This window comes from Calonectris borealis, chromosome 15 (assembly GCF_964195595.1).
Source record: "Calonectris borealis chromosome 15, bCalBor7.hap1.2, whole genome shotgun sequence".
Lineage (NCBI taxonomy): Eukaryota > Metazoa > Chordata > Aves > Procellariiformes > Procellariidae > Calonectris > Calonectris borealis.
In genome coordinates this window covers 4,819,576-4,840,111 of record NC_134326.1, presented here as the reverse complement: position 1 = coordinate 4,840,111, position 20,536 = coordinate 4,819,576, and the positions used below count along the sequence as shown (strand labels likewise).

The 20,536-nt window shown below is 38.8% G+C and overlaps 1 protein-coding gene across 1 annotated transcript in view; it reads left to right on the top strand.

Moving 5' to 3' along the window:
• Positions 1-20,536, top strand: part of RANBP17 (RAN binding protein 17) — a 162,998-nt gene that overhangs the window by 120,822 nt on the left and 21,640 nt on the right. Inside the window, exons 23-25 of the mRNA XM_075164084.1 lie at positions 8,517-8,731; positions 9,909-10,047; positions 16,827-16,993. Coding sequence (XP_075020185.1) covers positions 8,517-8,731; positions 9,909-10,047; positions 16,827-16,993 — 521 coding nt within the window. The remainder of the gene's footprint in view (positions 1-8,516; positions 8,732-9,908; positions 10,048-16,826; positions 16,994-20,536) is intronic.

Here is a 20,536-nt window from a genome sequence, read left to right as displayed (position 1 = left end):
GACCAGACAACATTTTCTGGCTCATGCTAGAATTTAATTATGCAATGTAAAAGGAAATTTCAGGACAGTGCAGATCTAAGATTTAAAACTAAGCAGTGGAGCCGTAGAGCCTGTTGAAGCCTGTGTCCAAGCACCTGTTGCCCTCTTTGTTAAATTATGTGAAAGATATTTAGGCGTGTGTGGCATCTATCTGGAGATGTGTGACACCTATCTGGAGATGTGTGCTATAGAAAGAAGTGAAATGATCGTAAGAGTTTTCTCATGCTTCTCTTTTGTGTCTTTCATAACTGTTTTCCTATGGAAGGATGATATTTTACTCAACACAGGTTTAAGAGGAGAACTGTTCTTAATGTCCTCCAAGAGAAAAATTTAAAATCGCCCATCAACTAAAAGTGGAGGAAAGATGTAGATACGGGAGAAAGCCTCCACTCAATATATGTATGGTTTTTTTTTTTTCATTTTGCTTTTAAAACACGTTCATATTATTATCAGTGTCTGAAAGGGTCCCATCAGTGATCTTTCCGCTACTTAGGTGTGACATTTAGAGAAATTGTTCAGGTTTTCTTTTCTGTGAGTGATTGCCAATATTTATTCCAGGACTGGACTCACTGCAAAGTCAACATGAAAGACCTCCCAGTGCAGTCGGATGAATTGGCCACTTAGAGCAGAGATTTCAAATAATCCAGCTGGCTCTGCACTGGCACAGATGGGCAGCACTGGCCTGACCATCACGGTGGCTCAGCTGTGGGCATCGTAATAAACATCCTAGATTAGTGCTATTTCAAACTGCTACAGCTATTTCTGAAGTGGTCACTGGCTTAGTCTGGGAAGGTTTTACTGCCCACTGTAAGTGCTTCAAGATACTACAATTAACCAGCTTTGAGTAATTGCTGTTAACATTTTTAGCTTTTATCGCCAATTACTAGTTTATGAGATTTCCATTCCAGTGTACAGAAAGATATAACTCTTCTGGAAATGTGTTGTAAGGATTCATTACTTTAGTTATATATGATCATTTGAACATACAAATTCCTATAAAAATATTGATATTAAGGGATTTTGCAGTAATTTCAAATGCCTTCCTGAAAATCTTAATACTTAAATTGTGCTTTTAAGGAAAACTTTAATCCATAATACTCTATGACTTTTTTTTAAGCGTATTTGTCTTTTAAGCATATGTAACCTTGGCAGACATCTGGGGAAAAATAAACAAGTAAAGCAAGTGATGATCATAAAATTCACTTTGGTGTTCTTGAGCAATGTTTCCAGCCCCACATTCTGAAAAATTGTGTGATACAGTTAAAAGAATGAATACGTACATGCCTTCTAATCCTTGGGTTTGGTTTTCAAGTTTTCTGCTGTACCATTACTGCAAGTAACTTAAAATTCTGAAAATAGTTGAGGTTCTCACATTCAGCATGATTTTTATGGCTGAAGCATTAGCAAAAAAACCAGAAGACACACAGTAAATGTCAAGAGATGACAACAGACAGTATATGCTCATTTATCTTACCAAGTCAGCCAGACCTCTTGTATATGCCTGCAGCTCATAGTGAACTCGTCGAAGTTGATCAAAAAGACACTTGAAACTCAAGATAGATTTGATTGAAATCTATAGTTAATAATTGCCTTTTTAAACTAAGAGAAACACAAGGTGATGACGTAAGACACAGGGAAAAAATAGAAGCAAACATCTCTTTCTTTCATCACGCTGTCCTTGTGGGAAGATCCTTCCCTTCAGTCTCGGTTTCAGTTAATCCATTGACTGAGTGGGTTGCCATAAACTCTGCCCAGCCTCCTCTCATCCTTGAGAAGTTCTTCTTCCCATCACCTGGAGACCTGGTTGTGATTGCTCCTCTTGGCAATCCCTGTCTGAACACCAGGCTTCCAACTCTGCTTGTTACCTCTCACCTCTCCTCCTTGCCATGGCCTGGACAGTGAGAGTTTCCTTCCTATAGTTCAGCAGCTCTCCAGGGAAAGACTTGGTCCTTCTCCTGCAGACAGTGTAGCCTAGCCTGGTTGCTCCTCTTTCTTAGAAGAATATAACATACAAATAATAAATGAAAATATGGCTTAATTGTATTATACTTTTATTGGTAAGTGAAATTTAAATTTGTTTTAGAACAGGATTTTTCCTTCTTTTCTCTAACCTGTAATGATATACAGAAAATGCTAGTAAAAGTATTACTTTCAGAAATTTCACCTGTATCAAATTAAACATGAAAATTTCCAGTTATGGCTTAGGTCCACTGGGAGTCTTATGTACCTATATAAACCTATAGGCACATAAAAATGTCACCTGAAATATGTCTGTGTCCTGTCGACACTTAGACAAGGAATTAGTAACTGAAGCAAGGTGGCATCAGGTGATTCTTCTCACCAACATCGAAGCACAGTGCACTGACATAATGCTGATTTTTCCTAAGTCTGGACTGCACTGATCAAAGCAGTTTTGGATAACACACAGATACTTTGCATATATCACCTTCTTGAGGTGATGAAAATCATCTAGAATTTATATGTGGGTTTGTTTTGTCTAAACCCTGTACTGTTGTTTACATGGGAATAAGTTTGAAACAAGCATTTGAAAACCTAGCATGTCGCTTTCTTTCCATCTTAAATTCTGCCAAAGTTTGTGATGTCCATTTATGTCTGAATGGTGCCTCCATTGACTATCTATATGTTCTGTAAGATCTGTGCTTGGGCTAAAAATAAAAAGGAGAAGAAAAGGGTAGAACTGTGTTTCTGGGGTGTGAATGTGTGTGAATGTATGTGAATGCTTGTGAGTATGGATGCTGAAATCTCTTTAATTCTAGACTAAAGCATATACTCTCTTCTCCTCTAAACTGGCATAAAGGGATTTCATATATTTGAGTGCAAAGCAGAAAAAAATCCAAAATGCCTATTTTTAAGATATGCTAAGCACCTTCAGTTGTCACTGAATAAAATTTAAAATATGAATTATTTTTATTTTTTAAATTTAGCACCTCAGGGAGTGCTTAATTCTGCTTAACAGATCCAGCTTTGCGATTAGGGTGGTAGTAGTGTGTCCTGTCCTGCTCATTTATCACTGAAACTGATACAGTGCTGAAGACAATTCTAAGATGTCTTTACAAATGCTATATGTTCAAAAGATGTAAAGCCTGGCATAGGATGCAAAAAGCACTTAGATAGTCAATTATCCTTGTTAGGACTCTGCAGCTGCTTGGCAAGGGATGTTGTGTCTTGTCCATTATGGCTAGAGCCAGTCTGAGTGAGTGATAGTGATTTAAAATAAACAACTGAGAGGAGAAAATTGAAAGGAGTTGGAATAGTATAGTCCGCCATTCTTCATCCCCAATATATTTCACTTTTAATTCTGCATGTACGAGTCTCCTTACTATGTGTTTTTTGAACTCCCAGTTGTATAGGAATAATGTTTCAGTGCATCTTGGGACCATCTATTTTTGTTTTGTGGTTTCTTTACATTTTAGTAAACCTCTTCCCTTTCATTATAGGAGACTGACATAAAAATAATATTTTCAATATGCTGTTTTTATTTATCTACATTCTGTCATGATATACTTTGATGTAAGTTTTTAATTTTGCTTCAGCTTTCAGCTGTTGTAGCAGTTACCGCTCAAGGTCAGCGATGAGGTTAGCCACAGTAGCACAAAACAATTTCCTGTTCTCACAGCCCAGGTAGCATTTGGATGTGGATTAAATTTTACCACATTTTCCAGTAGCCAGACACAATTATTTCTAATGAGCTTTAAATTGCTTCTCGAACATATATTTCAAAACTTAGTGTGGTAATCCATTCAGTGCCAGCAACTTCATAAGATAACAGTTCTTCTTCAGAATTTTGGTTAAAGTGATTCTTGCTGTAGAACAGGTATTTTTAATCAGCATCTTAGGTTAGTGGAGCGCTCACTGGTCTCGGTTGCTATTGGTCTGCTCTCCTCTCTTTTGTGATAGTGGTTCCAGAATATATTGCTCTTCATTACTGACTCAGATTTCATAATCGGTTTCTTTTGGCAAATTTATCTCGGCGCTAGGTGTGCTTGTTGTGCTGATTTGAGAGGTTTTATGCATGTTTTGTTGTTGTGGAAGCTTTAAAAAATTAGTTTTGAAGCTGACTCTCATCTTTATGATTCATGTTTTCCTTTCGTTTTCGATATATGGCCACTTCTTTATACTGCCCTAGCATTCTGAATGCCTGGAAAGCATACATTCAAAACCATCTTTATGGGGCAGTGGTGAATAATAAAAATAGGAAAGGGGAAAAGGCAAAAAACACTTTTTCTCTATAAATGTGATAAATTTTCAGAACCTTTGTTCAATCTCACCAAAGTCTTTTTTTATCTTCATCTAATTCACACATGTTAAAACATGATTTAGTTGTATTATTATACGTAGCGCTTACTGGACTGAAATCTAGAACAAGCCCTGCTTAAATGAAACTCAACCATAAGGAAATCATTTTTGTATTATAGCTTCTACTGTAAAAGCAATTAAGGAGGAGAACTGAAAGGGAAGCTGCCTGTCCTGACATGCTCCCGCATCTAGGAGGGAGTGAGGGAATGAGCTGTGCAAAGAGCTCTGGTGCATATTGCCTGTGGGATTCTGAGGCATGGTGATGTTATCTTCAGTCAGAGCATCCCAGTTTGTTTTTTTGCTGGCTTTGTATTCCCCCTCTGCATACACACGCTTTTTTCTTCCAGCTCCTTTTTTTATGTACTAAGTAGTCTTTTGGTAATGAAATGTTTAAATTGTCAGCCAAATTCAAGCCCTTATTTCCTATCTAGCAGTTTTACCCAATATCTTTAAAAATCCTTTTCTTATTCCTGTCAGAGTTTTGTATCAGTTCTGAGGCTCAGAGAGTTTATAATTTTTGTAAGTGACGCTGCTGTCAAATGCAGGGCAAAAAGTTGTATTAAAGGAAATTACTGAGAATTTTGGAAGTCAGTGTATATTAAGATTGTGTGATACAATTTCTCCCACATTAAGAAGAAATTGGTACAAGTTGGATTTTTTTTCATTTGATTTTTAACTCAGTAGTAACACTGAAACGTCACTGATTAGTCTCTACAGAGTTTTCGTTTTGACAGGAGCTATGAATTTCAAACACAATTTTTAAATTCAGCATGTCAAAGGTCACTTTTATGTTGATTTAATTTCTTTAAATTGTTTCTTTTAACAACAGGAGTTTATAAAATTGTATTTTGGTCCGCCACTACAGGGATTATAAATGTAAGCATATCCTCAGTAGCTGAGGAGTTGTTCTTGACCTGATTCCAAGTACCTCAGTAAATTAGTTTATGTTCAGTAGTATCCATGGTGTGTAAAAATATTCCCCTGAAGCTCCTGCTAAATGTTACAAGTAGATCATTCTTTTTTCATCTAGTCAGGCGTAGCACCGTACTTCATATTTTTTTCAATAACTAATGCTAAAACACTAGTCTTTGTTCTAGCACTGATCTCTTGAATCATAGGCTGATGGCTTGGGGCATTGGTAACAGGCACCGCGTGGTCTTTCACCTCTGCTGCTAATTTGAAATCAGCTGTTCCCACTCTTAGGCCCTTTTAAAATGAGTCCATGAACACCGAACAGTTCTCTGTGGACTCTGTCCGCTTGCAAAAAGCAGCTTTTAATCTTGCACTAGACCCAAATTCTTCTCAGTGTTTTCATTAGAAGGGATAGGCACCAAATTCCTCTTCTGCCATGCCTGCCCGGGGTGAGGCAGTGTGCAGGAGCAGGGTTGTGCCTTCCTGTATTGAATGCTTTATGCTGATCGATGGATTTAAAGGTTTAACTATAGGGTGATTTTTTTGTGAAGTAATAAAAATGATGGAAGATCAGCACTAGTGAATACCTCCTAGAATTCATGTTCCCAGGTTAAGGGATTCCTAGGGTTTTTCCAACTTCCTTCCTCATCATCCGGTTTTTCCATTGACTTCCAATTAATTTCCATATTAAGTACATAATTGCCTTGTTGACAACTACTAAGCTCTTTCCATCTGTTGTCGCATATTACACCGAGTACTTCAAGGACCTAGGATTGCACGATGTCGTGCTTGGAGAGCTCAGATATAAACTCAAGGCTGTTACTTTCTTGGATCCAGAACTTTGCTTATTTCTGAAGCCAGATACATATTTGTGTTATTAAAGTAGAGATTTTCTGCAGAGGATTTAACAGTGGAGAAGACCAGATGCGGTTAGCTTACAGCACACTTATCTTTCTGTCTTGCTTTTGCCCTAAGAATTGTACGCTGTTTACATAGTAGCTTTCAAAAATAGTGTGCGCCTTCCCACTTTATCTCACAGACGGAATTTTGTATTTAATTTTTTTTTCCCCACAGAATTTGAAATTCACTGATCTTCTCAGTAATTAGACTAGGTCTTGTCAAAAAGATTAATGCTAATTAAGATGACCTGGCTGGGATATTTTAAATGGGGCACTATAGGAAGCTAAATGGAGTTTATCTTTAATTTTGTGTAAATGTAATTTCTCAGTAATGTAAAGTATTACAATAAATGAATATCCAGGTACACTAGAAGACTTTCTTCTTTTTCAGCTATGTTTTGCTTTTCAAAGAGGATCTTTTGAATACCAGTCATTTTTAGTATAACAGAGATTTAAACGATTTGGAATTAATTTCTATGCAGTAGCAGTCACTGGAATTGTACCCTCTTCCCCAGTTATACTGTGTTCATGACTACAGCATTCGGGGTAGTAGAGGTGCTCATATGACCATTTACAGTATCAAAACCATTCTGTATTTTCGTTCATAAAATTATATTTTTTTTTAATTAAGAGGACTTGATTTTGATTGTAAGTGACCATCTTTCCTAGCTAGATATTTGATTCTTCTCCTCCTTTCCATAATTCTAGTGACTCCATTCCGGCTTCTTACAGACCCCAGTTACTTCTTCTAAGCAATCCCTGATCATACTCCCGGTCTTTTTTTATAAATCTACTTTTCCTTTACAACCTGATGGATAAATTGCCTTGTACTTGCTAGAAGTGGTGAACAACATTAATGTTTTAAACAGTAACTTATGCCTTTCCCTCTTTGCATCAAATGATACCAAATGGGTGATGCTTTGATGCATTGGGTGTTTAGAGACAAGGTTTTCCCCCTCATTTTTCTAATTATTTGATGTGAATTTCTCATTGTCAGTAATCAATAGCATTAAGAGAAAGAATTAAAATAAGGCAGGTGTGTGATTTGCAGGTGGAGATTTGCATGGGTAGAAAGGTCAGCTGTGTAGAGATAGACCCAGTTTAGTATTAGGCCTCAATATGTATTAAGCAATACTATGCAATCTATGAGATCTGTGTCATCTCAGGCAAGTTTTTAGGGGCATTTTTTAATTGCCTATTATAAAAGCAAAACTGAATTGTCATAACTACCTCTCTCAGCTGGCAGTGTTTGGAATTGTGAATAGTTAACGTCCAGATCGCTTGTTGCTCCTTGATCCAAGTTGCCATCATAGCCATGACAACTAGGTTAGACACTGAAAGCAGACGAGCTGAGCATCTGATCTGTAGACTATTGTGCTTTTATTTGTAGGAATACTTTTAAAAATGTACTTTAAAAAAGTTTTGTGTTATTTTCCTCTAGTTAAAATTACGAGGAATGATGAGCAGTAACAAAGTGAAGACCTGGCACTTGGTTTTTGTGCAGGCCAAGCTTGTCAAGGTCAACATCAGATGGGGTCAACCTGTAAGGCTACTTCATGGTAGAATTGAAATACTTAATCTTTGCTGTGTTCATTCTACTGTTTTAGCTCACTTTCATTAATTACTTCAGGTTAAAAAAAAATTTGTCATGAAGACAAAACTAACTCTGGGGTGCGGTGAAGATGAGCATTAAATTATTACAAGATACTTAGAAAACTTGGTAATGAGGCCTTGTGAATAATTAGATTTGTACAGGGGACTGCAGCGGGATCTATTGCTCTGTTGCAGTGGATCCAAAAGTCACTATTGCGTGTTAATAGCAACAGCAAATATTTACAGTTAGCTGTTATTTTTACATTATAAACATGGATTTTAATTAAAAAGTCATTCCCATCTGTGACTGGTAAAATAGAGGCTTTTGTAATGGACATATTTGTTTTCTGAGGGATATATTTAGTGTGTATATACATCAGCAACCATCCCAAGGGACTGTCATGATAATGGATCAAAACCAGGCTTTGCTGCAGCATGAGAAACTATAAAACCATGTGTTGCGACTCTGTTCAGATTAAGGAATTCATGCTGATAGACCCAGTCATGGTCTGGCTGTACATCAATGACGGGAATTCCATAGCTTATATTTTAAATTTTGCATACTAATTCCTTGGTGGCTTTTAAGCTCTAATAATGCTTACTTAACGGATCTTTTACATCAAATGCAGAAACAATTTTTCTTCCAAATAGTAATGAAAATAAAGACAAAAATAAGTTTAGATAGTGCCATCAAAATATTTTAGATTTGCAGCTGCTTATACAAGTTTCTTTCTTTCTTTCTTTTTATGAAAACAGGTAATCAGATCCTCTCTCTTGGGACTTTGTCAAAAGATCAGGTTTATCCGTTGAAACTCAAGGGCATTTCCATCTGTTACTCTGCACTCAAATCTGCCTTATGTGGAAATTATGTCAGCTTTGGCGTCTTCAAGTTGTACGGGGACAACCACTTTGACAATGTACTTCAGGCCTTTGTCAAAATGCTGCTTTCAGTATCCCACAGTGACTTGCTAGTAAGCAATTACTCATCTTGGGAGTCTTTACGTGAAATATGAAATAACACCACCACAGGCTTTGTATTGTTATAATGAGACAGAGGGATCTAGAACAGCTCAAATGCAGTTTTCAGTTCAATTACTTGAATTTATTTATATAGCAACATCTAAAATACAGGTATGACGGACCTGCCATGTGAAACAGGAGCTTTTCTGGAATTTTCACTAGGCTTGTCGTGAAAGAGAGAAATGCAAAATTTTGTTCCTTTCTGTACTTGCAAACCCATTTAGGTTGCCTGCATGCCCTGTAAAACATCCTCACATATTCAGCCACTCTGCAATTAATTTCAATCTGTAAATTGTCACTGTGTATTCCCCATAAAATTTAAAACTTCAGTTTTGAGGTACACCATGTTCCCACTTCTCTGTGGGAAGACAACAGATCTTGTGCAAAATTTGAACTGTGACATTTTCTTCATGACACTTTAGTTCAGAACTGTCATTTTCTTGCAGGAAGGGACAAATTTGGGATAGTTAAAGGTGGTTAATACACAGATTTATGCTTGCCACATAAAGAAAGTCATTGGAACTGAAAAGTTGCTCTCAATTAAAATCGATATATTGATTGTATAGTAAAGTGTGCATATTTGGCACATTCCTAGCCATCCAACAATAAATGCCTTAAATAAGAGTCCTTAAGAGTAAGATGCTGATTGGGCCAATGGGTTCAAGCCAGTGCCTTTGCCTGCGCAGAGCCTTTACAGGACCTCACTTAAGCACAAAAAAAAGTCCATCTCTGAGACGATTTGGGGAAATCTGTGATAAATGTTAGTAAGATTTCCTGCAGAAGGTAAGATACGAGCCGTAATCCTATCAAACTGACACCCTGGACAGAACGCTATACTGCTTTTACGCGACTGATAGCTGTGTAGAATGTCAAAGCATGATAGCGTTATTGTATTATCCTGAGCTTATTTTAAATGGTGAGTTTATATCCTATGATAAATTTGAAAAGTTGAAATCTACCAAAGACAAGAAAATATTTTTTCTCTATAAGTATTTTGATTTAATGGCTAAATTAGAATTTATCACATCATAAAAACTGTAAGATCATTCTTTTATCATCTGTTAATATTGTTAATATTAATCGACGGTAATATCTATATTTACTATGAATGTGTACTCTTTTTTTCAGCAATATCGAAAACTGAGCCAGTCTTATTACCCACTTTTGGAGTGTTTGACCCAAGATCATATGAGTTTCATTACCGGTTTAGAACCTCACATCCTAATCTATATTCTTACCTCAATATCTGAAGGACTTACTGCAGTAGGTAAGAATTACTTACACTCGGCTAAAGAAAGAGTTCAAGTATTTAGGTATCTAGGATTTTCAAAGCAGCACATTAATTTGTGTATTAAAAAATGAATATCAAGTGACAATGGAGGATGCTGGCTTTTGAACATTTTAAGAATGTGACTATTTCGGTTAATGGAGCTAAGTTCTTTTAAACATTTAACCTGTACGTTTTTACAGATAGTATTTTTAAATTGTCTTTTCTTACAAGCCAGAATTGTTAAAATTATAAATGTGCCTCCACTAGGATTGTACTGAAAATTCGTGCATTTGTTACTCGAAGTAAAATGTATTAATATGTGTACAGGAATCTGTGCGTTTTTTTTTTTATTTGATCAATATAGCTGTTGTATAAATAATGCTTGTTCTGCACAGCTGTGATATAAAGGTATCTTTATCCATGGAAAAAAGAAACTAGTTATTCAGTTCTTCCTGAGTATACTTCAGAGGAGAATCAGTGTAACAGAAGAATACTTGGAGTAATGATAAAAATACCGTAGTCTGATTGCAGTTCATTTCATTCTCTTGCACAGTTTAATTTATGCTTTTTAACCAGATGACTGTCCAAACATTTGGGGGGGGGGGGGGGGGGGGATTGGTAGCCTAAAGTCATTTGGAATATGGAGAAGGAGACTGAACATTTGGGGGGAGAAAAGATAAATCATGCAGTTACATTCTGATCACCTAGGAACGCCATGCATTTATGTAGTTTTTGACTGAGAAGCTGTTCAAAACCTTACAGTAGCATTTATTGATTAGGGGAAAAAAAAAAAGGAAGGTATATCATTAGTGTGTGTAGATGTTACTCTATAATAGCTGGTGTTTCTCATTACCGCCAAGTGTCAGTCAAGCCCTATAGGAATGCATGAATGCACTGAGTCTCACAAAGCATTTGCTATGTTAAACACATTCAGCAGTTTTTGCTGCAAGAGGGAAACCACTCTTAGAGAGAAAATGAGTAGTGAATAGCTAAGCAACAGTAGTAAAGAAGTATTCAGGTCATTTTATTATATAATGCTGAAATCCATCTTCTCCCAGATATTTTGAGTGCTTTGTCACCTGTAATGATGGTACGGCAGTTTCTGCCTATAGGCTGGTTCTGCTGGGAGTCTGCCTGTTGATCATTTGCAAATGGATATATTGTACTGAATGTTAGCTTGACTGACAGCTACCAGTTTAGCAAGCCCTGTTCCTGGTCTCTTTATCATTCCACATTATATATCTTCCATTTGAGGTACTGGGTATATTCATTTTGATAATTCACTAGCATACCAACTTTACTTTAACCATCTCTTTGAAACCCAATTTGAATTCATGTAGAAGAGAGAGAAGAAAATTTAAAAGCTATATAAGCTTCAGCTTTCATGTGTTATGTTTATTTTCTCCTCTCAAAAAGTGTTGATCTCTCACTCAAGGCGGGGAGGAGGGGTACGAAAAGTATGTATTTCCAATTTTAGCTTTAAACTTTTGTGGTTTAGGTATCTGGGAGTTTAATCGTGAAGAATTATTAATTTTTAGGAACATAGATGTTTTGCTAGAGAACTTTTATTTGGTGGAATTCCTGATAATTCTGTTGAGAGAAGTATCAATAAAAATTTTAAGAGCTCTTTTTTTTTTTCACATTTCATAAACCCTAGACTTGCTTAGCCAATGCTCTCCTTCAGTCTTAATGTCCTTAAAGTACCTAAGATAAATACAAACATATGAGGCTAAACCAAAGTGTGTCAGAATTTTTAACTTCACCTGACTTCACTGCAGGCTTTGATGCAGTCCATCAAAAGCTATTATGCTCACTTTCATCTTTTTCTTTGTTTGTTCTGATTCCTCCAAGTAGTTTTTCAGTCTTTGAGACTTGCCAAATCTATCTCTCTGTCAGTAAGACCTGGTCTTACTGACAGAATTGTGTTTTAAACTGATTAGAACATACAAGTCATTTTCAGAAATGTTTATAAAAATGAAATAGCTGTCTTTTTTATTTTAAAAATCAAATACCAGGAGATCACTTCTCTTTCACAGGAAAAAAAGTATCTGACTTTTTTCTCCATTCTCTTTACATATTTGAAACCCTTGAGACTCTCATTGTTGTCAGCTGTAGGATAAACATTCCCCAAGCCAGGTCTTACTGACATGTTGCCCAGAGAGGCAATATGTCAGTATTGTTTCCATATTGCCCAGAGAGGATGTGGAATCTCCATCCCTGGAGATATTCCCAGATACTGGACAAGGTCCTGAGGAACATGTCTGATGTTGACCGTGTTTTGGGCAGGAGGTTGGACTGGAGGATGGTCCCATTTGATTTCTGCCACCACCTTTAGGATCCTACTGGTATTCCTTATGTTTTCCACTTGTATTCTCTACCTTTCCAAAACAATTTTTGATTCTGTCCAAATGCCTATGCAGGCCCTAATCTTTATAAATGTCTCTTGCACATTAATACTTTCCATGATTAGTCAGCTGAAAAATGCTTCTTTTTTACCTTTCATGTTGAAGTGATAAAGTGATTATTTTTCCTTAATATCGTGTTTCTTAAGTACTGCATATTGATGTCAGGCATTAAGTTCCTCATTTGTGTTGAAGAAATTTTATTTTTGTAGTGAACTGAATAATTTTCCATACTCTTACAATGACATGTCCAGATGAACTACTCCTTGGTCAGTTTATAGCTCTTAATGTTAATTTATTTATTTTTAATCATCTCAAGAGTTAGTTACCTGTTACTGCGTTTTCTTAAGAGTCATTCTTCTAAATGTTTTATCCCTTTTAAAATTGTGGTATTTGGGACATTACCAATTGTCAGACAGCGAAATACAAATTTATTTCTTATGTGTCACTTGGCCACATACATCCTTCTGCCCTTGGAAAATGGGTAAGTAGATCCAAGCATTGCCTTTTTCACTGAATTATATCAGTGCCACAAGAACATCTCAGAATAGTAGGGCTCAGGGCTATAAGCCATCTGAGGGGGAATTGTGTTTTAAACTGATTAGAACATACAAGTCATTTTCAGAAATGTTTATAAAAATGAAATAGCTGTCTTTTTTATTTTAAAAATTAAATACCAGGAGATCACTTCTCTTTCACAGGAAAAAAGTATCTGACTTTTTTCTCCATTCTCTTTACGTGTGTGAAACCTTTGAGACTCTCATTGTTGTCAGCTGTAGGATAAACATTCCCCAAATCCTTATTTCTGAGGAGTTTCATTCTGTTGCTGAGTAAATACCTTGCTTGATTCCATGCTTTATAAACACTGTGAAAGAATATGTATTCCTTCTGAAGCGCCTAGCTGTAAATCAGCTATAATGGAAGCCCTCATCTAAGCTTTTATTGCGAGGATAAACACTCCAATAGTTCTCTTCTAAAGTGTTTACCTGGCTTTTTCACAGCTGACTCAGTGGATCAGAGCCTTTTAATGTAGTCTGCCTGGCATGTTGTCACTAATCTCTGCAAAGCTTTTCTAATTCTCATATGATTAATAGTATAGTATGCTATTCATTGAGGAAAAAGTAAAACATTTTTTCTGTCTTGCTGCCTAATTTAGATGTTAAATTGCTAAATCCATTTACTTTCCAGGTTTAGTCTCAAAGGCAAATAATGCCAGTATTGAACTGTAAGCAATTGATGGACAGAGAAAAATACCACTTTACTCCCTCTCCTTGCCTTTATGTGAAAAACAAAACGAAATCTTTTAATTTGCAGAGATTCAGCAATGTCATTAAACTGTTGAAAAATAATTCCCCTTCAGCATGCTGTTGTCATATTGTTGAGACGAAAAAGCATCCTCAAGTTGTTTGGGGGTTTTGTTGGCTTTTTTAAAATAATATAACCAATTCTAACATACATGCTCAACTTCCAGTTGCTTGAGCTAATGGCTGATTGGAATTGCCTACATAAAGCAAAAACACACAGATAATAAAAAAGTGCATGTAAAGTTAGCCCCCAAAACATGAAATGAATGCAAACTGGGAAAGAAGCCAAAAGAGCTAGTTGAACGTGGTGACTGGTGCCAGGGTCGTCATCCGTGTCCCCTGCTCACCACCAGCACCTACCTTGCCATCAAGTAAGTCCAGAGAGCTCAGTTTTGTTTGACAAAACTGCTGAACTGTTACTGGATCTGTGCTGATACACATTTTGGTGTTTTCTGGAACCACGGCCTGCTTGCTTCGTGATCCAAATGATTAGTTCACGAGTGATAGAGCTGAATTGACCAGTCGTGAAAAACATGGTTTGACTGCATTTTTCCTGATTATCCCAAGCTTTTATCTCAGTTTCTTTTATCATGCTATCTTTATTCTGTCTTCTCCACCCATTTCTTCTGTCCATAGCCCAGAATTGGTAGCTCCTTGTTGCTCTTGTTTGTTCTATTTATTTGGTTGGCTGGCTTGTCTTGCTAAGATTTAGTGAGAACACTATTCTGCTCCAGCACAAGGTTCCACATGCCCAGAAGAGTCATTCAAGGGAGTTTGCTTGACGCTCCCTGTCTGTTATATGCTTGCAATCAAAAGGAAAAATGAGCATAGGGAAGCATATTTGATATATAGTTATGGGCAAATTTAAGTAGCTCTTAACACTCATATCAGATTCTCATGAGCAAATGATAGCATAGACCTGTCTGCTGTCCTGCTAAAATCACTTACTGTCGAATGTAAAATATCTACTTGTACAGTATCAGCATGTTTAGAACTACTGCTGTTTTGTAAACTGATGATAGTGATTTACTTTGTATTATTCAATTTAAAAAGAAATAGAGTTAAGCACTGGTTTAGAAATACAGCAGAGCCCTCCTATGAAATATGTATTTTCAAATCTCTCACTTGTTGTTATTGATGGTGATTCAATTCCACCATGAATTGCATTTCTAGTTTATAGGCAGGGCTGTTTTGGTTGAGAACATGATGAGTGCCAGATTCTGTGGTCTTTACTTTGGCAAGACTCATAACTTTGAACTCAGCTTTGTTCCAGCAATGCGTCTTAACATCCTGCCCTGCTGAATTCAGTCCTAGGAAGCTCACTGGTCCAGTGGAGACAGAGTTGAGATGCTCCAGCTCCTTTCTGTGAGCTGTTAGATCGCTCTCCACTCCTGCTGCTAAGTCAGCTGGTTGCTTTGGAAGATCAAGTCTTAGGAGACCACTTGTATCTTCTTTGCCTGTAAATGTTCCTTCAGTGTTTATTTCAAAACACTCTTAGCAAAACACGATTAGTTTTTAGATGGCAAAGGGTTAATAGTGTCAGCACAGAGCTTAAGGAGTTAAACAGACACAGATCAAAATACTTCAGTGTCTAGAGGGATGTGTTTAAATGAACACAGCAAGGTTGGCAGGCCTCCAAATTAGCATAGTTTAAAGAATTCAAGGTACATTTAATTGGATCCTTCAATCCCTTTTCCCTCAGAATGAGCATTTTAACAGTTTAATTCCTTTTGCAACCCCCACACATCCCTTACTCCAGTGGCCCATCTAAAATAAATACTGTGAACTATAAAAGGCCTAGACGAGTTCTAGCTGAAGTCACTGGCATCAGGATGGAGTCCTCAATGCTCCACTCATTTGGATCTGATGTGTGAGCATATCAGTTAGGGCTAAACCTTGCACCCAGCAGGTTAAACCACCGCGTGTGTATAAGGAGCTTCAGTTGGTGTTGGTGTCGCGGGGAACCGGCAGTTGTTTAAAGATGTGGCAGGGCGGGAGCTGGGAGGTGGCAGGGTTGCAGATGTCGAAGCCGCAGCCACTGGTGTCGGGGCCAAGGAGTGTCTCGGGTGTCAGGCAGAAGGAGACAGCAGCTGGGCAGGGGGAAGGGCGCACCACTTCCCTGCCTTTCAAGGCGAAGGCGAGAGGAGCGCGCGTGAGAACCAAGGACCGGTATGCTGTTACCAGCGTGCTGATGCATGGAAGTGAGCAGAATCCTCTTTCACAGCAGCGGCACAGCAGGCAACACCTAGCAACAAAATAACTTACATAAATCAGACAGACATATTTACTCTGCAAATAGGCTTAAGCTTTTAATCTCCCTTACTTATAGAAACAGTAAGTAAAGATAGAAAGTGGCTTTTGCTTCTGCTTTTCAACAGTATCCTCCTTTGCTGTCATGACACTCAATTTTGGGGACATTTATGAAGTATTTGGTAGTGACTGCTGTTATGTTGTTGCCAGCCATATTTAATGTACTTTAACCTACTTGAATTATTAGTTGTTAAGCAAAAGGACTAACGGGCTGTTCTGTGATCGCCCTTTTACTACCTTTAATGGCCCTGGTTCATTGTTTGCCTCCTGACATTGATTGTTGAGCTATTTGGGAAACAATGTGTAATACTACTTGAGAAAAACCTGGACAACAGCTCTAGTTATTTAACCTTGCCTTTTCAGTAAGCAGATCAAAACAGAATTTTAGTTTCCAGGAATCTGGAGCCTTCTGAATGTGAAACTGAATACCAGTAAAATGTCAACCCTCACCCTGCACTTCCCAGTACGCAAAGGGGCAGCTGCATTCGTACAGTTGTGAATGAAGTTCACTGGAGTTCATAGGATCTTTAGTACATGGAGCTATCCAGATACTCAAAAGCAAAGGTTTAATACTGCTGTCTGTTAATAAAAGGAGTCTTCAAAGCTAGTCAACTCATGTATCAAAAATAGACTTGTCGATGTATTGATTAGCCTAATGTCAAAGAGATGATTAAAGTTGAGCTCTCCAAGTACTATAAAATGTCATTATTAATTATTCTTTTATGGAAACAATTTCAAAACTGTTTCATTTTTTACACAGATACAATTGTCTCCTCCAGCTGTTGTGCTAGTTTAGACTACATTGTCACCTACCTCTTCAAGCACCTCGCTAAAGAAGGCAAGAAGACTGGAAGATGTAGAGAGATTTCACAGGATGGACAGAGATTGCTTCATTTCATGCAGCAGAACCCAGAAGTTCTACAGCAGGTGAATTAGCAGTCTTTTCTATGGGGTATTACTACATTTCTGAATTTTCCTGATTTTTTGTGGCACTGAACACCAAGGTAGCATTGGCTATTTAGTAACAGAACAAACCTCCCTATGCTGGTATGCAACCCGGAGTAGCTTCAGCTGTGTTCTCATGACAACCAAAGATTGAAGATATTTTTTGTCATACTGAAAAGCGTAGGTACTATACTTGGCTGTACAGTATTTTAAAACTTGGTGTTTCATTTTTGCTCATAAAAAGAGGTGTGTGAGATCATCAATACATTTCTATAGACAAATGGGAAGGAAAGCTCCCTGAAGTATTTTAGGAGGAAGAAAAACAAATCCTGGCATTGAACCACGCGTTTTGGTAATGAAATGTGTAAATTGAATGGCTGTATGCTATTGAGTTTGAATATTTTATTTTGCAGTAGGTGACTCAGTGGGGTTTTTTCTATTAAAGGTAAATACAATAGAAATTAAATCTCATGCTTCTGAAAAGGAAGTGGCCGCTGTACTGCTTAGGAGAGATTTCCCCTTCCCAGCTCCGTCAGGTTTATCACAGCCCAAGTACATTATGGGGAGATCAGGATGTTCATAGCTACGTATCTCCACATTTGCTCTGTGCCACATTCCCTTAAAATCTCATTAAACTATTTGAAAATGCATATTTACAAGAATCTCTGGATTCCTAATGCAGTTGCAAAGATGCCATTTCAGGAGACATGTTTCACAGGTTTGGAGGCTTTTAACGAAAAAGGAAGTTATTAACAAAATGCAAATGACTAGTGTGGTCGTCTTTGTGTTTCCCTAATAGGTACGCTGTCATTTGGAAAAAGCCTGGCATACAGTCACCACAGTTATTGTTGTCATTTGTTTACTGTTCTAATTGAAGGTGAAAAGTAACTAATGGTAGCTAATATATTCCTGGCAGTATATAGCATATTGTGAGAATATTAATGATGTTTATTATTGACAACATTATCAGAATATGATGATTTCCCTTGTCATATTACAGGTTCTTATGTTTTACTTGCCTAATAGGGGTTTCATGGAAACTAGCAATGAAGTCAGCATTTGAGTATGTCAGATTGCTCGGTATTGTACTGTGCGTGCAGGGATTTGAACGTAAAGGACAGAACGGCAACCTGGGCTCTGGACTTCACTGTGTTTGTGGCAATCTTGATGTAATACTTTGTCTGTTAATATGCAGTAATCTTTCACTTCACAGCATATGACTAGGCAGTGATCTGTCTTTATTAACTTCAGATTCTGCGGAATACGTTATATTTATTTTGAATGCAGGCTTTCACGTACGCTTTTAAATATTAATGGCTGGTCTCCAGTAGTCAGCATAAATATGATTTGCATTAGCACTAGTCATATCATATTGAGTGCCTCTGATGTCAACTACTCAGTGTACTAATATCTGACATCATCTCCCGAGGTCACTGACAACTTTGACCTTTATTCTCATGCACAGTTTCTGTAGTCTCAGAAGCTCTTTTGAATTGATTTGAAATTTTGACTCTTCCCTTTATGAGGCAGTAAAATTGATAATTATTCAGATGGGAACTGAGCACTGAGTGAAAAATCAATTCCACCCGCTCTCTGCTGCGTATAAAATTACTTCTGAGTCTGCTGGACTGAACGGATGGCCAAGGTAAAAGCAGCAGGCAGAAATAGTAGAGAGGATTAGCTGGACGAAACTAATAGCCTAAAGGGATGGCTTTTGAGATGAGGGAGTGGGCCGGTTGGGGGTTATTATCAGCAATGATGGGACTCATTGATCATATGTTTACATCAGGTTTCCATTGGGTTATAAATCAGCCCTGAATAGAAACGGAACCCAAGGCCTCGCGTTTTACCAGGGGGACGGTGTATTAGATTATTCTCACTTTCACACTCAGATGAAAAGTGAGACATTGATTATTCATCGGCTGGCCATTAAACACTGGTTTTATAGATGATTTGACTATCATGGAAGCTAATGAACAAGGTTGCTGCTTCATAACCAGCGGTTTCAGTTTTCAAGACATCTGTGTCGGTTAAGTAATGCATAACCCTATTAAAAGGAATGGGTTACAAATTGCTTAACAGTGCTGAAAAACTAGACCCTAATGACTAATTGTGCTTTGAGTTTAGAGAGGTTTGTCAGCTCTTTAAACTAAACTGATGCAATGATAACGGCAATTATTTACTAGTTAGAACGTTTCTTCCAAGTTGGATCTCTGGAAGTAGTTGGGTAATTAAAATTTCCAGCAGCTCTTGAGGAATAGCCCGCCGCGGGCTTGCCGTCCTCTCTCTGCGCCGGGCACAGGCATCTCCCCGGGCCCTTCTGCCGGCGGGATGCGGACCCTCCTCCGGGCCCATCCCAGCCCGCCGGGACGGGCCGCAGCCGCGCCGGCCGCTTCCCGCCCTCCCGGGCCCGAGGCGGGGACAGCCGCCTCCGCCGCAGCCGGGCGGCTCCGCCCGCGCAGCGGCACGGCCGGGGGAGGCCGGTGCCGGCCGGTGCCGAGCGGCCGTCGGGCCTGCGGAGAAAGCGCCGTGGGAGCGCGGCGGGCCGTCGGTGCCGGCGGGGACAGCCCCGGCGGGCGAGGGGCGGGGCGGGACCGGCGCCCCCTGCCGGCGGAGCGCGGCGGGGCCGGGGCGCGGCGCGGCGGGGCGGTCGGGGGCAGCGCTGCCGCCGGCCCGGCCGCAGTGAGGGGCGGGGGGAGCAGCCGCCTCCCGCCCGCTCGCCCCCCGGGGAGGTGGGGGGTGCTGCCGTCCGTGCGCCCGCAGGCGGGGCAGGTGGTTATTGCTCAGCAGTACCTGGGACAGCAGCGGGGTTGCTTCACCGCTTTTCTGCTGGTCAGCTCACAGCCGAGCGCTCCTTCCCCGCTGCAGGAGGCGTCTGAATGGGGTTCGGCCAATAGTGTATATCCGCGACTGGGCTTTCATCTTCGTCAGCCTCTAGAGTAGCAGAGTTGTGTAATTAAACCCTACTAATTCTTACTTTGTTTGTTTACCTATGTCCCACAGCAGTTCTGGTTTTTTAGTAGGTAGAGGTGACTGTACAAAGACGAGAGCAATAGAAAACATGGAAGTGAAACAACTTCTTAACGTTTAGGAGCAAGTTACAGCATCCTTTTGAAGTGTAACAGTGGCTGTTGGCTTTGGCCTTACTTTTTGCTGTGCCACAGGCTTTGTTCCCCCGGGCGAGCTACTTAGTCTGAGCTTAATCTGCAGACAACTGCTTCAGGATGGTGTCTTACGACTAAACTGAATTAACATCTGTAAAGTAATTTGAGATACACGGATAGAAAGCGGTACTAAGTTTATTACATTCAGCTATTGCTGTTACGTTATGTTGTGTTATAAGCACTTTAATAAATAATTTTAAAAGGCTCCTATTTTTCTATGCTGTTATTCTGGGATTGTCAGGTGAAGCCGGTGTTTGCTCTACTTTATAAATGAAAGTGTAATTTTTGGTTTTAAGATGCTACCTTTATCTTCTGTTAATGCTTATCTTGCTGAATTGTACACATTAGGCTGTTAGTTCAA